This window comes from Nilaparvata lugens, chromosome 4 (assembly GCF_014356525.2).
Source record: "Nilaparvata lugens isolate BPH chromosome 4, ASM1435652v1, whole genome shotgun sequence".
NCBI classification, from domain to species: domain Eukaryota; kingdom Metazoa; phylum Arthropoda; class Insecta; order Hemiptera; family Delphacidae; genus Nilaparvata; species Nilaparvata lugens.
Genome location: NC_052507.1, coordinates 15821808 through 15846404, shown reverse-complemented (window position 1 = coordinate 15846404; position 24597 = coordinate 15821808). Strand labels below are relative to the sequence as shown.

The following is a 24597-nucleotide window of genomic DNA, read 5'->3' as shown; positions in this document are numbered from 1 at the left end:
TTCAAGTGTATGAAACATAACCTACTTTTTGGAATATTAAATATTCCAACTATAAATTTTATAGTATATAAATCAAAATTCGGGGAAGAAAAAGTTTTGAGCTGTGCCTGTTAGTCCTTCCCTAATCATTTCAAAGAATTGAGTTCTGCTTATCAATGAATAAATAACGAGCAAAGCTTGGTGCCCCGATATTTGGTATTAATAATAGATAGAATTTACAAAATGTACTTGTTCAGATGATATCTTTATTCCAAAAACCGAACCATTTAAAGATACATTTTGTTCGACTTGTGTTATTTACTCCTGTAATGTTAAAAAGTAAATACTATCAACAACACAACATCAGTGACAACCTGTTCCAATTTATGATTAATATCGGGGCACCGAGCTCCGCTCTGGAGTACCTACAAAAGCATATAAAAATTATTACGAAAGAAGAAATTATAATGAATATTCATAGTTCATACAGAAAGGTTCTATCTAATCACAGTAGATTGAGATTAATTCTCAGAGGAATGCAAAAATTTATCTCACAAAAGCATGTTAAATTTCAATCCTGATTAATTCCACGTGAACCAAATCACAGAAGACCATCTCAAAAAGATAGCTTATCTGATTGGTTCTACTGGAATTAATCAGGATTAAAATTTAACCGGCTTTTGTACAACTACCACTGAGTACCTGATTGAATTAGGTGAAAAAGTTCAACAGCTGAGTCATAATTTTGTCGCTCACTCACTTCCATTATCAACAGACGACAAATTTATCAGCTGTTTTTCCAAGGATGAATAAATTCTTTTAATGTTCTTCAGCTTGTTTCCCCAGCGAAGAGAACCAGTGCAATCGAATTTTTATATTATTAACCTACTATGTTCTGAATTTCGTGAGAATTGTTAGAGCCGTTTTCGAGATCCGGTGAAATACAAACATATAAACATTTGAACAGAAATTGCTCGTTTAATAGTATAGGATTTAGAATACCTAAACTTGCCGACATTATATATTGTATGGATAAAATCGTTCCAAATTTGTATGAATGTTCATCAAAATTGCTATGCAATATTCTTTTGCAATAAAAGAATATCAATTATATTATTATTCAACTTTTTATAAGTAACCTTCACATTTAAAAAGCAAAGCCTACCTTACTTATCTTTTAATATCCTACAAAATATTTGTCATGTAGTTTTTCCTGATGTAATGTAGTACTTTTTAGTCCTCCCGAACAAGAACGGGTGCACTGCTAGTCTCAAAAATAACATCAAAAAGATACTCCATTTCTATTGAGTCGATGGTATATATTTTTACAATATTATGAAAACAGAAAGAATTCCTCACAAGAACAAAGGTAAATAATGTCCTTTGGAAGATTATAATGTAGAATTAGAATTGGGGTACTTTGGGGGGGCATTACATTTGGATTGGGGGGGGTGGCATTACACTTGGATTGGGGGGGGCATCACACTTAGATTGGGGGGGGCTTGCGCCATTGCCCTTGGGGGGGCTGGGCACCCCTGACTGTGTGGATACTTATATTTCACTCACTGAACTAATAATAGTATTGAAGAAAAAGATAAAGATAGATAGATCAGGGTCGTGTGTAAGGGAATGTATAAAGTGAAAGGCAAAACAAAGGTTAATTATGAATTTATTATTGAACTTTAAATTTATATGAATTTATAAAAAATTGATCAAAAATATAGTAATGATTAGATATAAATACAAGATGATTAAGTTTTTGAAAGTACAACAGTTCAAGTTTTAATTTCATACAACAAATTTAACAAACAGTTCCTATTTTAACAGGTTACTTGAAAAATAAGATATAAAATCAAAGTATTGAACAACTCTAGTTAAAAATATGATTATAGTCAAAAATAAGAGAATTGATAAATTTTAATGAATGAATATGATTAGGGGAGCCTTGCTTTAAAAAACTATTATTTGTGCTTAGAAGAAAATTTCAACTGTAAGCTTCAAGAAGTTAATTAAAACTGTATCCACAGATTTGTATTTAGAAGAGCTAAATAATTAAATTTGCTGTTTACTTTGATGCTATGTAATTTGATATAGTTATTTGGGCTTTTTAGGGTGGGTTGGTGTGGATTTTAAATGAGAAAAATTGAAAATTCTAAATACAATCTTTACCTGGCTCAGTCAATTCCCTATAGGATAATTGAAGTCTGAGACCAAAAACTCACTCCTACACTGAACACTCTCCAAAATCCAAGAGACTCACAGCAACTAACAGCAACTCACTGCAACTCTGCAACTAACTGCCACTAACTGCCACTAACTTGCAAGGCATGGTCTGCCTGTTTATATACTAGAACCACGATTTTCCACCCCTCATCACCCTTCGCCCTCTAGCTCCGCCTACCCTCAAACTCATCAGCTAATATTCTGCTTACAAAATGGATTCAAATATCAATTTGAATTCACTATAATGTTTATTATGTTAAATCATTTTAAACTATGGCTCCCCTTCATTATTAAAACAAATGATATCATATATTTTATCAATATTTAAACTCTGAAGTTTGGATACTGACAATTGAATGCATTGATTTGATTAATACAGTAGGCTAATCAATCTTATAAATCTAATATAGCAAATACTTCAATAATAAATACATGAAATGAACAAAATACAATGTCATACAGTAATCATTACAATCGAGTTGAATAAATCAAATTAATAAGATACCAATCAATTACTACTTAATTAATTAAGCAGGTTTCTTATACTCATTGTCAACCTGTTTCAATCAAATATACCTAATTATTCTATTTACAAATTTGTCCTTAGCCTATGAATTCGGATTCAACTAACTTAATTAGCTTATAATAATTATTGAATTATAATTTATTGTACAACATTATTTGTTGAATACTTTATACATATAGCCTAATCTACTTCACGCCCTAATTTATAAATACATTTACTCATATATCATATTCATCGTTTTATGTGATCACCATTCAAATAACTGATCATCAAATAATTGCTTCAATAATATCCATGTGCTGACCACGTGGTAAAATTGTAGCATATGCTGACCACGTGGTTACATTGAAAATTACATATCTATATTTACTACTCTCCTAACTATATATCTATATCGCTATTCACAATCTTCATTCACCTGCCATCAACTTATGCTATAGATATATACAAGGGTTGACACAAAGCACAGTGGGCCATGTGGTTTCTATTGTAAACGTGTCTGTGACTGACGTTAGGAATGCTGTTAGCAAATTTCTAGGAAAGAATGATTTTGTCTCAAACTATTTTCAAAAGAATAATGCCCCAGCGTCTGTCTAGGTAAGCTATTCAAATGCATTCTCAATAGTTTCGAGAAACGGTTCTTTTTATTATTCTAGCTCTTCGAGCGTTCATATTCTTAAATACAATATGTTCAGAGCACGTGTTGCAACAAATAACAGAAATCTACAATTTTTAAATTTTAGGAGAGCACGTGGTCGCCATATGTGGCTCAAATGATAGATATTTTATCCATTTTGAGTACCTACGACTATTCCTCAGGTACTGCAACTGTTTTCCCACTTTCTTTTGCATAATTTAATTAAATTCAATTTGATAACACTCTATATTAAATACTGATTGCATTTAGTAGCAATAGACTATAAATAATTATCGTTTATTTTATGGTAATTCACTCTCAAAAAAAAAGTTATTTGAGTTGAGCCTAGTGTGTGATATTGAAAATATGCGTTCATCATTGATCCATCTCTATGGAATCTACCTGCTACTTCAATAATTAAATTACTTATTTGCTTTTTAAAATGTCTGTATTCAGGGCTACTTATTTTTATTTGTGAAATAGCGTCATAGTTCCCTTGTTTATACCAAAAAAGGTAACTTATTTGCTGCAGGAACATTTCATTTTTAATCACACATGTTCCATATTTGAAGGAGTGTTTCTATAATGTGCCTACCTTGACATCATGATGTACAACTAAATTTATCAAGAAGTCAGTCATCCATCGCAGTAATAATTCATTTTCATGGTCATTATAGCCATTCTACCCAGCATATTCCCCAATAAGAAAATTCAAAAGATGTTTTTTACTTTTCTTGCCCTATTACCATAGGTAAGGAAAGTATTGCTTTCCGAAAAAAATTAAGGTACCACAATTTCTAAATTTCTATACGTTTCAAGGTCCCCTGAGCCAAAAAAGTGGTTTTTGGGTATTGGTCTGTATGTGTGTGTGTGTGTGTGTGTGTGTATGAGTGTATGTGCGTCTGTGTACACGATATCTCATCTCCCAATCAACGGAATGACTCGAAATTTGGAACTTAAGGTCCTCACACTATAAGGATCCGACACGAACAATTTCGATCAAATGCAATTCAATATGGCGGCTAGAATGGCGAAAATGTTGTCAAAAACAGGGTTTTCGCGGTTTTCTCGAAAACGGCTCCGACGATTTTGATCAAATTCATACCCAAAATAGTCATTGATAAGCTATATCAACTGTCACAAGTCTCGTATCTGTAAAAATTTCAGGAGCTCCGCCCCATCTATGCAAACTTTGATTTTAGATCCCCAATTATTATCAGGCTTCAGATACAATATAACAAAAAATTCAAGTGGAAAAGATTCAGCATGAAAATCTCTACAATTAATGTTCAGTAACATTTTCACCTAAAATTGAAATAAGCTCGAAATGCGAGAAAATAAGATTATTCAATTGTAAACTGTTGACAATTGTTGATTCTATTGAATCATTCAATATGAAGAGATAGCAGACTTCGTGTGTCTGCAGCGCTATTGTCCTGTCACCAGCTGTCTCAGATCTTAGAATAGTAGATTTGATATGCGCGGGAACACTAGCGTCAGTGGTCAATTTTCATAACGGCAAGGAAAGTTGTGTGAGTGCACCACACCAGATTTTCTTATACTCATTCAGCTTGTCTTTTTCATTTCGACAGTGAATATTGTTGCAATATAGTATTGAAAAAAGTTACTATTTTCCTGATTTTCTAGAATTCTGGTCTTGTAGTGGGCTGTTCTTACAAATTTATTGATATTTCCATTTTGACTTTCACTTTTCTAAAAAATTATTGCTATCTTATGTAACGAAAGAGTATTTTCTGATGTGCTCTGTATTACATACATATGTATGATATGTCTAAAAGCTCCGCCAATTTATGTAGATGCATAACAATATTATCTATTTTATCTATAGTTATTACAAATTGCTTTTTTCCATATCATATACAGCTCAATAATTATTTTCTTAATTTATATTTTGTAAATTCATCTATAAATTTGCTGTATTGTAAGCTATTCTATATAAGTGTATAAGCCAGTATATATTGTAATCTACATAAATAAAGATCTCAATTTATATTTCTTCATTTATATTAATTTCTTAATTTATATTTTGTAAATTCATCTATAATTTTGCTGTATTGTAAGCTATTGTATATAAGTGTATAAGCCAGTATATATTGTAATCTACATAAATAAAGTACTCAATCAATCAATCAATCAATCAATCAATACATGAATATCTACAATCTTTCACATTTCCACCTTTCATAAATGATGTCTCAGACCTACCTACCATTTAGTTTTTACTGAATTGAATCCAGGCCTTGGATACAATTAAGGCTATCAAACCCTGATTAACTTCTGTTGATAGAGTCTTGGGCTTGAGTACCACAAAGCATTCCACATCCTACACGGAGCAAAGTCTCCATACTTTAGCTAATAAAGCTAAGGAAAAAGCATTTCATGGTGTTATCATCTCATCTCATTATCCACGTACAAGTAAAAACCTTATAAAAGGGCATGATGCAGAAAAATATCATCTGGAATTTGAAAAATTTATTATTTATTCATTTATTGGTAGATACAATTACAAATCATATGAATATGATTAGGAAGGAACAACAGGCTTGGCCCAAAACAATTTATTTGGTGAGATTGATTACCGGTAGCCTATATATATTCTATCCACTTATATAATTTGCCTTTAGTATATTGATCAAACTCGGAAATGTCAACAGATAAGAAAACAGAGATTTGTATCCGAGCCTTTGACGGCTGTGTTTACAGCATCAATTTACAATTTGAATAATAAAGCAACAACAGTTAAGGAGATGGAGCAGAACGATCGAAGGTCGCTGATATAAGAACATTGTAACAATGACCGATTTCCATTATTCAGCTGGACGAATATCGTCGTCAGCTAGGTCACATCAGAAAGGTGGGAGGGGGGAGGAGAGTTTAGCAGGAGGAACATCTTGATTTCAGACAAGATTCTCATTCAAGCATCGGAAGCGCTTCAGGAGTGATCAAGTAGTGTTTACACACGGATTCGTGCGCTGTTCAATTAATATTCATATTCGGCGTGGGATAAGAGCATTGAATCCGCGACGAAAAGTTGTTTGACTTCACACACTTGACGCGAAGGTTCCACTTCCAGAGTGTGCGGTGCATTTTTCATCATCAGACAACCATGGACGTCCTCCATTCTGTTTGTATGTGCAAGGTCCCGCTTGCATCGTTGCTCTTGGTCGCTGTTTTACTGCAACTCGATGTAGTAACGCAAGTGAATGGCGCAACCAATGTCAGATCATGTCCGAGTGAGTAATTCGCAATGTTTTGCTGATATTTATTTTTAGAGCTCAAGTTTTTACACTTGACTTAGCGGACCTTGATTGCACAGATCCAATATCAATTAGAGGAACTTGATTGAGCCAATTATTCTCATTCAAATTTCAGAATATAATGCAAACAAGTTTTAGGATTTTGTAGACCTACATGTCCCTTTTTATTCCAATTTCTAAATATTATTAAAAAAAGTGTTTTTTTTTTTGAAACGGGAAAATGAAAACTAAAATGTAATCAATTCTATTACCTTACAAAGAAGTCGCCAGACCAATAATTGCAATAGTGCTCCAAAAATTAGAGCCAATAAAAATAAAATATCATCAAGTTTTTATGTATTTATGAACGATTTTTTGAAATTTTTCTGTTATCTATAGTTTCTTCATATTTTTTTAGTTTTTCTAGTCTATATAAATTATATTATTCCATGAATACGTTCTCTTATTTTTTCATGATAGGGCCTAATAGAATTGTTTTATAACATTATTGAAATGTAAATAAATAGATTATAACTGATTAGTCATCAACTAATCATGAGTGATGGAACAGTGATAGCAAAATTGCAAATTATTGTTTTACCTATAAAATAATGCTGGAACACTACCTCAGCTGAAATAGATAACTCTCTCCAAACTGAGGTCCTCTACATTATTGGCTTTCTGTATACAGAGTGGGTGAAAAGTCCGAGAACGGCCTAATATCTCATACACAAAGGTTATTTGATGGTGGGTGTGATTGGGGATCCTACTCAAATTAAAAATACTACTTTACTATGACTTCAAAAATCTGGTCCGCCATCTTGGATCCGCCATATTGAATGCAACTTTATTTTTTAAATAGGAAGGTGGTCATGGGAAACATGATTTCGATACGAAATTACAAGAAAAAAAAGAATGGCGAAACCCATATATTGATATCTCAAACCGTTCAGAAGATATTCACATTATTAAAAAATACTATTCAAAGCAGAAAGGAGAGAAAAAAGTCCGAGAACGGCTTAATATCTCATACACAAAGGTTATTTGACGGTGGGTGTGATTGGGGATCCTACTCAAATTGAAAATACTACTTTACTATGACTTCAAAAATCTGGTCCGCCATCTTGGATCCGCCATATTGAATGCAACTTTATTTTTTAAATAGGAAGGTGGTCATGGGAAACATGATTTCGATACGAAATTACAAGAAAAAAAGAACGGCGAAAGCCGCATATCGATATCTCAAATCGTTCAGAAGATATTCACATTATTAAAAAATACTATTCAAAGCAGAAAGGAGAGAAAAAAGTCCGAGAACGGCTTCATATCTCATGAACAAAGGTAATTTGATGGTGAGTGTGATCGGGGATCCTACTCAAATTGAAAATACTACTTTACTATGACTTTAAAAATATGGTCCACCATCTTGGATCCGCCTTTTATGAGATACTAAGCCGTTCTCATACTTTTTTTTCTCCTTTCTGCTTTGAATAGTATTGATTAATAATGTGAATATCTTCTGAACGGTTAGAGATATCGATGTGCGGTTTCCACCAATAATTTTTTCTTGAAATTTCGTATCAAAATCATGTCTCGCATGACCTATTTAAAAAAATAAAGTTGCATTCAATATGGCGAACCAGATTTTTGAAGTCATAGTAAAGTAGTAGGTATTTTCAATTTGAGTAGGATCCCTAATCACACCCACCGTCAAATTACCTTTGTGTATGAGATATTAAGCCGTTCTCGGACTTTTCACCCACTCTGCATGTAATAGCTGATAAACTTTATATTGCTTTTGGATGTATCTGATAATATATTATTATGAACTGATAACTGTTATTGATATTGATTCCTTATTGGAAACGCATTGGTAAATCATCATTAATGAAATGGCCAACTGAAATGCTTGAATATGATTGTTTTTTTAAACTAAACATAATAGATGTACAATAATGTGTAGCTGATTACTTCAATTATTGAGAAAGTCTACTGTAGTTGTAATATTTATACTTTTAATATTTTGTAAAAACAAATTGTGGACGCGTACAGAGAATCAAGCCTAATACATATTAGGCGCCCCAAAATACATATAGAACCGTCAAGAAAAATTCTTTAGGGGCTGTTTCCTGAGAAACGACCATTTGACTGGACTATAATATATCATTTTATATTTAAATTTAATGATGTAGGTAATGTATATATCTGTTCTTGCATTGCAATTTAAAGATATCAGTTCATGAAATTTTTCTATTTAATTCAGAAAAGAAAATCTGTTTGTGAGAGATACCGGCTGCTTGAAGTAGCAACTTTGATTTAATCTGCAAAATTCAATTTTCAGCTTTTCTATATTTATTCCTTGAATCGTCAGATATAACCGGCTACCTCTATTGATGAAGTGAATCTTGTATCATGAAATCATGTTAGTCAATTAACAATCTAATTTGAAAAAAAAAACGGTACACAGATAAATTAATGATAGTGGTTTCATTAACTCTTATATTTAAAAATTAAGCACAGTTTGAATGGAGGAATGGAAATTTATAAGGAATTTTCTAGTTAATAACCTGAAAGTATAAATTTATAATTACTATCCTAAATTAATTCAATCCGTTTTTCCTACAAACTACAATAAATCTTTCAAAGGTTTCTCAAATAGACTAAAGCCTTGAAACCAATTAGGACTAATCATTTATTTGATACCTACTCATTCATCGTGCATGTACTCTCTCACATTCTCTTTCAATCTTATCTCGCTTAGATCTCAAATTTTCCACAGATTATATCTTTAGATAGATTTCAATTTTTAATGATATTTGCAATATTCAGTTACGGTACATTATTAGTTAGCCTAAGTAGGCTTAACTATCATTAATTAGGTTTTTTCATTTGAGAGATACTTATATTTCAAGTACGGTACATACTTTTTCATAATTCTATTTAGATGAATATTCATTCAAAACAAATTGAAAAATAAAAATACCTGGAACAAATGAATTCTGAGATAATTGAAATTTAGGCAGAAATTTATCTCACACAGGCCGTGGACAGTACGTTCAACTATTAATCAAATAATGATATAGCTGTTTTTTATATATTTTTTTATGATATGTAGCCTACTTATTTTATGAATAAATCAATGAACAATTACTGTCGCTGGTTAAAACTTTTCAATTTTTGGAAATTTACTTCAATCTCTCTTTTTTAAAAGAGAAGTTTCCAATATTTTAAGAATCTACTTTTGGTTTACCTTGAAGTCAGAATAATAAGTTTGTGCGATGACTTGGTGAATGTCATCTATTCTTTTAGATTATTTTTGGTAGATGATTGGGACTATTTCTGCTTTATCTTGGCGACCTTGAGAGAACTATAGTCATCTTGCCGATTAATATGGTTTAATGATTCCTATAATTTTAAGTAAGATAAGTTCAACCAACATAGAAATTGATGATGACTGAAGCTGATAGGTAGTAGGTCTCTAGGTCTATACAAGTGCAAGCGCAAACTTAATAATCACTGGAATTTCAAAAGTAGTTTGGAAAAGAAGTCTGGACTTAGCTCCAGGTAGAATTCAAATTCACTGATAAATTACACTGCAATCATTAACCACAATGTTAGTGTTACAATTTTACTTTTACAGCAGTAATCTCAATTATTATTACCAAGCAGTAGCCTACTCAAAGAGTGAGTAAAAAACTGTTACTGATGGAAAATAGCTCCTTGCTGGTAATATATCAAGTGAAAAATGCTAAATTTAGCGTCGTAGCTTCGAGTGTATAAAGAAATTTACATCTCTAATTATTGTTATTATTATTCTGTGGGAGACTATTGTCTTTAGGCATGAGGGATATCTTTAATCTTAACAATGCTGATGAGTCCTTGACAGGCTTGAGGATTTTTGTGATGCTCTCTAATAAGAAAAAAAACAATTAAATCGAAAAGTATGTCAATATTTTAAGATGTTTACAAGCAAACGATATACGGTAACATGACAAATTAATAGTTTTGATCAATTTTACTGTACCGTACCTACCTAACATAATAGCTCACTTCATTCATATTTTTTACAATTCAAAAGGAGAATAATGAATTATTAAATTGTTTTAGGAGAAAGAAAAGTCCAAGAAGGTTCTGTTAATATCAGCTCTTGCGAGAAGATGCCATGTAAATTGAAACATGGATCACAGGTTAATATTGAATGGAAATTCACTCCAGGTATGTAGTCCTGCAGGTTGTCGGCTTTATATAATAATTTATAATTTGTAGGCTTATACATGAATATAATTTATATTTTGAACTTAACGAGTTACAATTTTAATAATTATCTAAATGATAAATTGAATAATTCAACATGAATTTCTCAATTTCAAACAAGTAGACTACGATTTTTTCAAACTATGCACACAAATTAATTTTACATCAGATAATTGACATGCAAAAGCTTCAAGTTTTTATTATGGTGTATTATAAGGCCCGGTTGCATAAAAGCCGGTTAAATTTTAACTGTGAATAACTTTACGAGAACCAGAGAAGGCTTTTTTTGAAAATACGGCTTCTCTGGCACTCGTGGATTTAATCACGGTTAAAATTAAACCGGCTTTCGTGCAACCGGCACTAAGTGTCTCAACCGGCACTTCTGAGGCTCAGACGACATCTACATAAACGTAGGGTCCATCCATCATAAATTAGATGACACAAACACACATGATGCATTCTTGATGCTTCTGTAAGTAATTTGATGTAAAGATGATTATGTGCATTGTTTTTTTAAACAAATATAATTATTTGAAATTAGGACATTCATTTTGAATCACTCTGTATTTATAATATTCTATTTTATAGGGTTTAATTCTTTGCTAACTGGGTGGAGAAAGTAGAATAACTATAGTGAGGTCCACGTTATAATGGCAGTGGATAAACATAGAAGAATAGCGATGCCGATTCTCTGCATTAATTAATTATATTTCTACACTGTGAAAAACTTAATTGGCATCGTTGTGGACCTAGAAAAGGATAGTATACCACCGGCTTTGTCAAATGATAGACAATGATAGCAAAACCAAAGTAGATCAAATACTGTCATTATAACTTTTACCTCACTATAGGCAGTTTAATAATCTATTTGCAAAAAGACTCAAAGAACTCAAGGGACTTGAGTTGTAATTTTATGAAGTACCACCTACTGGATGGGAGATTTCTAAAAATAGATATTATATTGATTTTATAAAAAAAGAAGTAAATGAAAAATGTGTACTCCATCTCTTGGTGTTTGGCAGCTTACTTACCACCTTGCCTTCTCAATTTCAGAGGAAGATGCTACAAGCGTATCCAATAATATATTTGCTTATGTGGCAAATATACCTCTACCATGGATCGGACAGGATGGGTTGAAGGTGTGTAATAAAATCTACAACGAGGATGGTGTCACATTGGCCAACTGTCCATTAACAGCTGGCAAGGAATACTTGTATAAGAACTCTTTCGATATTCTACGCATATACCCAACAGTAAGTAAAATTGTTAACATTTACTTGGTTTTGGTATAGTGGTCAAGGACGTACAGCCTTAAGGCTGCTTATTTATTTATTTAGCGTATGGCAGATATACAACTAATATACATGAGGCTCAAATGCCTAGATATACACTGTATATTTCCAAATTCTTTGAGATGTTGTGTAGTTTTCGGTCAGGAGAACATAAGTTTGTCTGACCGCCATTATTTGCTAGTGCATTTAGCGTACCCAAGGAATGGGTTAAAGTTTAGCGTTAAGACTTTTGATATAGGCCTACGCTCTGCCTGGTCGCGGGTTCGAATACCGCCGGTAGGCATAGACGTTTGATCATCTTCGTTATAATACAAGTTATTTGAAGCTTACTGTGTTTACACTATGCTTGCTGATAGGCTAGTTCTGACTAGCTTATCCACTCTCCACTATAGTACCTAATCGTTTTTTTTTTTTTTTGCACGATCAACTATACTATCCTCTAGTATCTATTTATTGATTTATTAAAGCAAGGCACTGCTATTTTATATTCACTTCAGCTTACTGTATTACTTCGGTATACGATTTTTTTATTTTCATACCATAGTATAATTTAATCACTATGAAATGCATTTATACCTATTTTATTTATATTATTAAGAATAAAAATTGAAATTCGAATGTATGGTTTTACAGATTCCGGTGAAAGTACACTGGGCGCTCCTGGATCAGAAAAGAAAGGCCCTGACTTGCTTTGAAATTGATGCAAGGATAACTGTAGGATAACTTGTGTCATTGCAAGAAACTGAGTGATAAATTTAATAATGGACAGGTCCTTCATGGATGAAATGATTTCAACTCGTTAATGCGCATGGTAAAATTTTGATTTCAAATAATTTTAAGATGTCCAGCAAAAATATCTTTTGCTATTCAAAATCTGTACTAGACAGTAAACATTTTTCATTCTAACTTTTTTGGGGGAAGGAAAGTTAAAAAATCTTATTCTGCCCTTTCTTTGAGTTAGAATGATGTCAGAATGCTATCTATCAAAATACCTGGAATACAATATATTCTAGGTACATTGCTACCTACCATGTCCAATGCTATCTGCTGATAAAGAAACAGTAACATCTAATATTGAAACAGTTAAGAATAATTTCAAATAGATATTCACATCTCTGATGCCCGGTTTCACGAAGCTCGGTCAAGACATTTGAGCATGGTTAAATAGAGGACAGTTTACAACGAGTGCACTAACAAATGATTTCTATGGCAGTACCTCGTTACCGTACTATTGATAACTCTAGTGCACTTCTGTAAAGAGTACCGAGTTTGTCATGTTCAAATGTCTTGACCGAGCTTGGTGAAACTGGACATCAGAGATAGAGGAATTTGTCTACGGTCATCTGAATTATAACTGCTAGATGAAGCATTGTTGAGTTTTCTTGGTGATACTATTACAGTACTATTAAGAAGCTATTTGACTTTTATTCATAGAAAATATTGTTAATTTGATTAGGTACAATAATATTTTCTAGCAGTATACCACAATGATAAAATTCCAAATTTTTACTTGTGTTGAATAAATTTTCTTTTATTAATGATGAAGCAAACTAATCAAGCAACTTAATAATTACCGTACTGATTTAAGAAACTAATGGAGATTCCCAATCTATCAAGATGGCTAAACAATGTTTATTTTTTAAAAAGTCTATGATTGATTTATTTATTTGAAGGTGTAAAGTGAATGAAAAGATTTAAGGCTTACATCAATAAAAAACTTTTGTACCTTGTGGTTCAACAAAAATTGACTCACGGTGAACTCCAAAAAACTTTGTATTTAATTGTTCATGTTTTATGTAAATATATTAAGTTAATCTTCTTTGTTTCATTCATTATTGTACCATGATTTTTATCACATCTTATACTGTCAGAGTCACCTCTAGCCCACCCAGTTAAATTGTTCGCGTACCACCCCTATTACCTAATAATCATAGTTTTTCTTCACCACAGTCGATTGACTAGAGAATTGTCACATTATTATCCTATACTATTAATCGAGCAACTTCTGTTTATATGTTTAGATGTTTATATGTTTGTATTTCACCGGATTTCGAAAACGGCTCTAACGATTCTTACGAAATTCAGAACATAGTAGGTTTATAATATAAATATTCGATTGCACTAGGTCTCATCCCTGGGAAAACTCGCTGAAGGACATTAAAAGGATAATTATTATTCATCCTTAGAAAAACAGCTGATAATAATTATTTCGTCGTCTGTTGGTGATGGAAGTGAGTGAGCGAGTTAACGCAATACCTACAATTACTTAATAGTAGTAATAGTAAGTATTGGTTCATGTATGTGGGACTGTCAAAATTATGACTCAGCTGTTGAACTTTTGTAATCATTCAATCAGGTAGCCTACTTAGTGTCGGTTGAAAAAAACCGGGTCATTTTCAATCCTAATTAATTCCAGTAGATCCATCTTTTTGAAATGGTCTTCTCTGATTTGGTTCACCTGAAGTTAATGAGGATTAAAATTTAACCGGCTTTTGTGCAACTGGGTCTTTGTGAGGGAAATTTTTGCATTCCTGGGAATTAATCTCAATTCACTGTGATTAAATAGAACATTTAAGTATGAATGTTATTATAATTTCTTCTTTCGTAGTAAATTTTTATGCTTTTGTACTCCAGAGCGAAGCTCGGTCCCCGATATTTATTATTATCATCCATAGAGTCCTGGGGTGGAAGACACTTTTATATTAAATCACTTCACTTGTAGGTGAATAATACTTGGGCTACTTTATTGAAATTATTAAAAACAATATAAAAACATGAAGTACACTTTTATATGAAATGTTTTAGTTTGAAATGTCTTAAATAAAAGGGCACTTCGTGTGTTTTATTGTTTTTACTAATATTCTATATTACTATTACCTTCTATAATTACAATTATATTTCTATAATATTATTCTATTGTTTCTGGTGCAACACTAGTCTGTGGTCATACTAGCATGATGGTCTGGAGAGTCGCATCGTCAGTCTGCTATAATTGCTGCACAGGTGCACGATGTTGTTGTGGGTTCGAAACCCGCCATAAACATGTTTGTTCGAACATCTCATCACACGTGCGCAGGCTAAATCTTATCCTCCATCCAGCAAAAAATGATAATTCTAGTTGATGATTGACGGTTAGCTGCAAAGATAGCTAGCTGAGCTCGCTGATCTTTGATATTGAAACTAATGCATTAATTTAAATTTCATTTCCAGCCAATCATAATAGAGAGTTTTACAACAATGGAGTCCTATTTTGTATCGTTGCCTAGTCTTAAGTACGATTTTGTTGCCTAGCAATTAAGTTTTGTACTAGAAACTAGAATCGTTCTTGCTTGAGCAAAATAATTGTATCTTAGAATTAGCCATGTCATTAATACGACTCATTTTTTAGCAATCTCCATTGGCAGCATTCATTTATTAATAATAATAAGTATTCAATTTTCAATCTAGAGACCGTTCCTCTGAATTAAATGTAAGATAATTTTAATGAGATAATAGACATCGAAAATATTGTCAGTTAAAAAGATCGGTGCAGTTCTTCTTATCAAGATTTTAAACAATAATTAGTCAAGTCGATGAAGACAAAAAACAGCGGTTTGCGCAACAAATTGGGGGAAAGCTGAATTTTTTATGGTGTTAGTATAGATATTACCATAGAATATACTATATTTAGAATATACATAGAATTACTATAGAATATAGGACTTATTTTATCTGTGATATTACATAGCCTGGAACCGAAGAGTCCAGGCCCTTCAGGGCCACCCCCGCAACTTCAATGGTTTCTTAAAACAAGTATATCTCAGCTCCAAATCAAGATATCGATCTGACTTTGATTCAATCCTTTCAAGGATCTACAATTACTGTGACATAACATTCCATCATATATCTATACAATAAATGTTTTTGGTAATCTATTTCTGGTAACACTGAAAATAACTTATTAATCTATATATATAAAAATGTTATGTTGGTTTGTGTGTAATGCAAAAACTCCAAAAGTACTGGACCGATTGAGTTGAAATTTTAACATGATATAAAATCCGCATCAAGGATGGTTTTTATCTACTTTTTACAATTTTCAGGGGCGCTACGCCCGCCCGAAAATTTTTAACTTTTTTGTTTATGGATTTTTCCGATTTTGACTTCACATTCGGGGTCAGCTCGCGAAAATAAGTCGATTAAAAAAAAAAATTGACCGGGCTCGCAGGGTGGCCCGGGGGGAGGGGGTGAAACTTTGGCCATTTTTGGCCAGATTTGAGCGGAGCGCTGCTGCAATCAAAGTGCAAAATCTGACCGCTAGATAGCGCGCATGTTTCAAAACGCAGCTTCAACAGGTTCGTGAGATATAGAGTACCGGTAAACTACACTCTTGATTACCGTATGTTTTCCGGTACAATTATTGGATTTCAATTACTTTCGCAATTCAGAACAAAGAAAGCATACCGATGCTTTTTTTTCGATAATAAATTCGTGTTTCAGTGCAAATAATCGTGTTATACAATAATATTTTTACATATATATTTACAATAATATATTCAACATAACACAGATGTTCATAATTTATTTAACAAGCATAATATTTGTGGTTTCCCAACACATATTTTATATATAGTGGGGGCCACAGAAAAAAAAAAATAAACATTCAATCACAATGTGCCACTGCAAAGCGTGGCAGGGTACAGCTAGTTATTAATATGAATTGTAGTTTGTTTCTAACGAAGACTAAGACAATATCTTATTGTAGTAACATGTATCACATGGTTTGAATATTTTCATATATCATATGATTTCTATTATCATATGCTTAATTTTATATCATAATTATTTCTCTTTCATTTCACAAGTGTTATAATTATTATTGTTAGGTACTATTTTGACGTGCTCATACAATGTAAAGTTGTTCTGGCAATAAAGAATCTTGAATCTATTGTTCAGGAAGTTATTCCCATACAAAGCCAGAAAATTAGGAAATTTCAACTTTTGTGAGAATCTACAAGTAGTATGAACAGATTAGTGTTTTCATGAGTTCTATGGGGGAATGGAAGGACTTATTAATTCTAAAAACAATTGAGACTGAAACTTTTGAATTCAATATCAAATAATTTAATTTGTTATCTCGTTATATAATTAAAATAATTATCACTATTTACAAGAGTTATCATAACAAAAGTTTTGATAGAATATTATGCAACACCAATAAAGAACAGATTCAGTCTCAACAAACAACATTACAAAAATTGTTGAGGTAAAATAAGTCAACAGTTCTAAGACAATGGAATGTAAAAATATAGTAATTACAATTTATAAACTAACATTAGAGTAGTAGTATCATCTCCATGGTTATTTAATTATCTCATAATTAAAAAATGTTTAAACATACTACAATTTTAACCACTTGAATGTATAATAAGTGTATCAAGTCTCAAGTAAAAAAAGAAAGATTTAATCTTGAAAAGTAGATTTTATTTTCGAACTTGATAACTGTAAAAGTTGGAAAGATATAAATTTCATAAAATGCAATCAGTGGAGATAGATTAAATGTCTTTCTCATAGATTTAGTCTAAGTAGCTTCAATTGGATCTTCATCTACACATTCAATGCAATACAAATCATATTATTGCAATATGACACTCCAATAACTTACAAAATAGGATAAGTTCTATCACGAGTTATTCACTAAAATAATAATCCATTTGGACCCAAGTAAACCTCGAATTTGAAGGAAGAATATAGTTCCAGGTTATCTTGCGTTATTAAAAAAGGAACATTTTGGGAAATATCAAGACTTGAACCTATAGTCTTTCTAAAATCAGTTGAGACTTGGCCCTCCATCCAAAGAAATTACAGGGTTGCCAATTCGTGTAAAATTGCAAATTGCTCAAATTTCCAATTCAACGTCAGAATTTGATGTAGAATATCATCCCCGATATCCTAGTAGTGCTAAAACGTTTCAGGGTTGAAGAATAAAAAGGAAATTCAACTTTTATGATAAAATTTGGAACATCGCGAAGATTTGTTTTCCTTTTGAATATTATTTCTCTCAGAATCATGGAGTGTCGTAATGCGTAATAATTACTTTAAAATTGCTTGGAGACCAAAATACGATCTTCCGACTACTTTTGACAATTGAAAAAACAATTTCAATTATTTCTGAGAAACTTTCTCGCTTTCACCACCCACTTATCTTTCGAAACAAAAAAGCGTCCAGCATGTCGAAAATTTCATGTTTTCTGCTCGAAATGTCTCGACATTGACGAACATAATCATTAATTAAAAAATAATTATAGGTCGGATAAAAATGATCCAGACATGATTCTGAGAGAAGTGATATTCAAAAGAAAAACAAATCTTTGCGATGTTTTCAATTTTATCATAAAAGTTAAATTTCCTTTTAATCCTTCAACCCTGAAACATTTTTAGCACAAGGATATCTGGGATGATATTCTACATCCAATTCTGACGTTGAATTGGAAATTTGAGAAAGTTGCTATTTTACACGATCTGGCAGCCTTCTAATTTCTTCGGATGGATTGCCAAGTCCCAACTTATTTTACACAGACTATAGACTTCTAGTAACTGCCTTGAATTGGAATGAATTAATGTAGAATAAATTATATTGAACCTAGACATCTAGTAGCTGCCTTGAATAGGAATGAATTAATGTACAATAAATTATTTTAAAATTAAGAATTTATAGTTTTTAAATTGAAATCAAAATGTTGACATCAATGATTGAATACTATTTTTAGTGAGATTCACTTCAAACTTTCAGCACTCCTATCGATAACTTGAATGCTTCACTTTCAAACAATGCTGACAATTTAAAATGATCTCATCATAGGATTATTTAATAAATTTGCTTCCTTTTTTGAGCTGCTGTGAGCATAGTTTGCTCATTGATAAAAAAGGTAACAATTATTCAATCTATTCTCATAGTTTACAATTTTATCAATTATCCAATTGTTCAATAATATTATTACTTTCATTTCTATTATCTCTTTTTCAATTTATATTACCATACTAATTTTTATGGTCAATTTATAAACTTTCAATAAATTTAGAAAGAATATCAATCTCTACCAAGTGATCTCAAGCATATTTCAAGAACGCATCTGTAATAGATGATTACTGATACCAATGTAGCTTTGACGTAAATATTATTTATTATTAAATAAAAATACTAAGAAATTGTCAAAAACCAAAGATTTATTGATACTTAGAAAGACTGGTTTCGGTTGTTACACCATTGTCAATCTCTGATAAACCTCTAATCTCTGATATTATTTATTATTAATACATCCTTTAACATCCAATTCGCAATCAACTTATAGGGAAAAAATGAAGGATTTATAGAAATAATTCAGTAAACTAATGAACAGTAAGAAATGGCACTTGATAAGTTTTTTATAAGGTTTATATATTTGCTGGCTGGACTTACACAAACAAATCAGCCCATTATAGAAGTAAAACTTCAATAAACGAAGAAGAGCAAATTGGAAGAAAATAAAATAATAAACTTAACACATTTATCCAGTGTACTTAGAATTCAGTGCATTCTAGGTACATTGGATTTATCATATTATGAGAAGCAATATTCATGTATACTCCACTTATCAACCTCGTTGAATATTAAAAGTTACCTAAATAGTTTATAAATAGTCTATAAAAATAAATATTCTAACTAGAAAAAATAAATTCAAGTTTAAATCAACGTTTAAACTATAAGTTTAAATTCAAGTTTTGAACTTCACTTCATAAAGTATATAAAGAAAACTATCCTAATTAAACTAGTAATAAAGGAATGTGCATTAAAAATATTTTTCAAGTAAATAACGAGCAAGGATACAAAAAATAATACAAGTAGTTCTTTAGTGTATAGAAAATCATAAAATGTAGCTTTTGTAATTGAAAAGACGTAAGAATTTGGAAAATGTGAACGTCTATGATAATTTAGAGATGGTTCTGGGCAATTTCATCTGGGTTATAATGTTAAGATTATAAAGAATCATTTGAACCAGTCAAGTGGATAACAATTGGATACTGGTACTGTATATGGTAATTTTCAATTACAAAAACTGTATTTTAAGAATTATTAATGTAATAATTCTTCAGATTATGTGTTTTTTAACCACTACAGTAGTAGTAATACATTATTAAAAAAGAGTAGTTAAAGCTAATATTATTAAAAAATTCAAATTCTTCTAATTGAAAAAAAAAACTAAAATTTCAGAAGTAAAAGATCTACTGACAGCCTTGGAAAAACAATACATAAAAAATTTGATTTTAAAAACCTGTCAAATAGGAACCTGTGAAAAGAGTCATAATAATAATAATAATATTGTAAAAGTATCTCTAAATCATGTCTTATTTAGAATTTATGTTTTACTCGAATATAATAAATTATAATTAAAGCTATTAAAGTCAATATTACCAGATCCTTCAAAAATAATATTCTTAAATTGAGAAATGACTTGCCTAATAAATGCCTTAAAAATTGAATTCTTTAAGAGAATTTCCGTTTTCACACTTATCAGTTGTCGCTAGACAGCCAACTGAATAACGGCCAATAGTTGTTGTCACACCGATTTTCGGTCATCAATTTATGTTTTAGCCCGGTGTCGTGGAGGACTAAATAGCATTGTGTCAAATGAAACATTTTTTACAATTACCAAAGATGTCAGCCGGATTTATCGGCCGATAGACATAAGCATCGCTCCCACTAGTGTCGTTCAACATTGCTATGATATTGCGTTTTGAACATGATTTTCTCTGTCTCATATTAAATAGTACGATTCATTTAGCCCAGCAATAAGTTACAAGTTTTAAATAAAAAAAATAATAGAAAATATAGAAATTTAATTAATATTAAATTTATACTATCATGATAATAGTCAAAGAGCTGCTGTATGCTAAAGCAGAGAGATTGATGATCGACCGGGGAGCAAGAGTAGTTCAACCGGGGAACGCGAGAAGAGCTAACATCTTCTGTAACGTTCATGATGGGTGCGACTGCGGTGCGATGGAGGTACGAGGGTGGAGCGTGCTCGGTGCGGGTTGGAGGCGCGTATATGTGTACGCAGCTTTAGATTACAGAAATCGTAACAGTGTCGCTAATGCCTAGATTACAGATTGCCAATTGGCAATACAACTGACTGGCATGAAATTACTGTCTTCGTCTGAACACTTGAGGCCAATTGGCCTGAAATTCAACTGTTTCCGGAGTACAGTCAATTGGGCCCAGCAAGCCCCCACCCCCCACCACTCGGAATCTCAGTTGCGACAATTGGCGCCGTGTGAACGGTGTAAGCTAGTAGCGCTGTCTTGTTTTTGGCAGTTCAGTCACAACAGATGACGAGCATTCAGCCATCAACCATGTTTAGCTGTCAACTGTGGTGCCAATAATTGGCCATGTATAAATATATTTTTGTTTTTGTTTAACGGAGGCCTGGCCTCCGTCAATCCGTAATAGCAATCATCGAACGACAACTGTCTCGCCAATTGGCGATGTGACGACAACTGTCTCGCCAATTGGCGATGTGTAAACTAGGCATAAGTGTCGGAAGAAAATTGGTCAGTGTGAAAACGGCCAAATATGCCACCTTTACAAAATGCTTGACAAACAATTTTTTGAATAGACATTTTCATAATATAAAATAATGTTTAAAAGTTTACAGTTGCTGACTGATTTGGAATGTTGCAAGTAATCATTTTTTTTCAAACAATACAAAACTAGAATAGTAACTAATGATCATATAAGTAATCATGTAGGCTATTATCAAGTTATTTCTTATTTTTAAAAAATTAACCTGATATTGAAATTGAAAGGTTAACCAAGTTGAACTCTTGATAACTGTAAATATTACAATAGAAGGAAGCAGATATATAGACGACACATAGGTTTTTATCAGAAATCTCATTTCCACTCGAATAGCAGGAAATTAAATCGACGTGAATCATTTTTTGTTTTAAAAATAAAATTAAGGATTTCAATTTTTACTAGAAATTTGAAATATTGATGGTTTTCACATTATTTTTCATTTTACAGAAAAAGCAACTCTTTTATTTTAGTGTCTGTGCTCTATTCTCTGCTCTCACCTGAAATGTCAAAAAATTCAAAAACAAAATGGAGTTTTGTTTATTATGAATCTGGATCATTGGTACAGAAGTTTGATTTAATCTGTTATTTGTGTTATTATAAATTGTTTTATTGTGATTCTGTTGAACTTGATTTGTTTTTATGAAATTTCACACAAACATGAGTGTCAACTTTTACTTATAGCTCAACAGCTTTATTGATCTAAAATACTCCAATTAACCTCTCAATTGATGAGAGAAGGTTATGTTGGTTACTTTTGTATTGAAATGTTATTTTATTACCAACTCTTATAACATTCTGTAAGTGTAATGCCTCTTTATTCTTCTTGATAATATTTAAGAGAAATTTTATATTAAATTTCACTAGCTAAGCTGGTTTATTTTATTCCAATATTTAAGATGACGACTCCACTTATTAAGACTAAGGTACAAGAAATAAATTTCAATTGTTGTTCAAATCTTTGTACATCAACCAAGATTTCCTCTTCTAACAATTTTGATATAATATATTTTTTGAGAGTCTACTGTCATAGTTAATAGTTCAATAGTAAATAATTACTAGAATACTTGATGTCGTTGCTAGTACGGTACTTGGGTTTCCAAATAGGCAGTTTCAAAGTTTTTCAGTCAATTACAATAAAATCAGTTTGCATTTTTATTCATGCTGTGGAGGTGCTAGAAATAGAGACTCCTCACTTAGATCCCAAAGTGAGTAAAGTGGCCCTTCTGTGAATTTCTTCTTCACAGTTGCATAGAACTTTGAGTAGGCTACAATGTCAATATAGGTAATAATTATTATTAACCATGAAAGAACTTTAGATTATTGAATTCTGCATGACAACTAAAAATATTAATAGAGGATGTCAAGACAAGTTGTTCAGTTTTTTTAAATATACCGTACAGTAAGATAACATTGTTTTCGATAGTAACCGATGGGCAGAAGGTTTTTTTTGTAGTTAAAATAAACAAATCATGTGTAGAATTTGTAACGTTCATAATTTATTAAATTATATTTGATTTAATATTTTTTCTTGTAGGCTGCATTTGAAGATTTGGGTACAAATTATTAAATAATAAGGAAAGGATCAAACATGCTCAGTCTAGAATTGTTTTTTTTTTAATTTTTATAGAAATAAAGGCTACACCTGAAAATATTTCAATTTTTAGCACTAGGCCTTAATCAATTTTAGTAAAAATATTATGAAATTTTTCAATTTAAATAGATTAGTGTATTAAACTATAAATATTACACTCAACTTTCATTGAACACTATTAATTTTTATTTTATTTGATAATTGGAATTTATTTCGAACTAATTAATTTTTTACAAAAGTTTTTACTATTTCAGTACTCAAATCTTTTGAAATAAGAGTTCAGACAGAAGACAAAAAAGTATTCACTTACGGAAAGCATTAACGCACGCCGAGTATATGAAATAAAGTTGCAAACATTACATCTGTATTTTCTAAATTTGGCCCTTTTCCATTGAAGCGCCACCATCAAAATTTGATAGCATTGCACACTACAGCCACCACCACGTAGCCACCACTTAACTCATCACTCCAGTTCACTAGTTAACTCATGATCAGTTGAAGAATGGACGTGGAAGAAGCGGGACTATTGGCATATGTTGTGCTGCGTGCACGAAATCGTATTCTCAACTCATAAAAAAATTATAACATAGATATTTTATATTAAAGACTGATGTTTTTTTGTTCGATTACACACGAAAATAGTGAAAAATGGTTAACTATGAATAATTAATAATGCTTAAGAATAATAGTTATGTAATGAATGCATAATGATTAATGCATTTTAATTAATGTACCATAATGCATAATACATTTACCATAATGCATAATGATTATGCGTAATGAATAATGCTCAAGAAAAATGGTTATATAACCTGTCAAATTAATTTTGTTAATTTCCTGTGAGGTTATCTTTTTTAATGAAAAGATTTACCAGCTCCCTCCAAGAATTTTTTTTTACATCCCGGTCTGCATATAATTTTGTAGACTTGTCCCATATAGGCTAGCTGGCCTGCTTTCAACTTCAAGAATGAACCTTTTTGTATCTAATTGTTCACTATTGATTACGGCGACTTCAACAGACAACTGAACTGAACTTGATTTGAATTGAAACTGAACTGGAGATGATTTTCTGGTAGCTGATGGCTCTAGTGTGCAATGACAGATAATACTCAATGGTATGTCGTGGTGGCGCGACAGTCTGGTGGCTAACAAAATCAGCGGCTCGAGCCAACACATTCTTGGAAACTCGGCTGGTGGCTCTTGTGTGCAGTGACAGATAAGAGACAATGCTACCATGCGG

General features: G+C 31.7%; 1 protein-coding gene and 1 long non-coding RNA gene across 2 annotated transcripts; one reads left to right on the top strand and one right to left on the bottom strand.

Annotated features, from left to right (window-relative positions):
• The first annotated feature begins 6208 nt into the window (after positions 1 to 6208).
• LOC111045023 (NPC intracellular cholesterol transporter 2) lies at positions 6209 to 13987 on the top strand. Its single transcript, XM_022330326.2, has 4 exons — positions 6209 to 6619; positions 10730 to 10837; positions 11930 to 12129; positions 12802 to 13987. Exons 1-4 carry the CDS (start codon positions 6493 to 6495, stop codon positions 12889 to 12891), a joined length of 525 nt encoding a protein of 174 aa, XP_022186018.1. The 5' UTR covers positions 6209 to 6492; the 3' UTR covers positions 12892 to 13987.
• Positions 13988 to 17255: 3268 nt separating this feature from the next.
• On the bottom strand, positions 17256 to 21081 carry LOC120351013. The gene is made up of 2 exons (XR_005571158.1): positions 18791 to 21081; positions 17256 to 17960 (listed from the first exon to the last, which is right to left on the bottom strand). It is a non-coding gene; the product is annotated as an uncharacterized LOC120351013 (long non-coding RNA).
• Positions 21082 to 24597: the final 3516 nt, after the last annotated feature.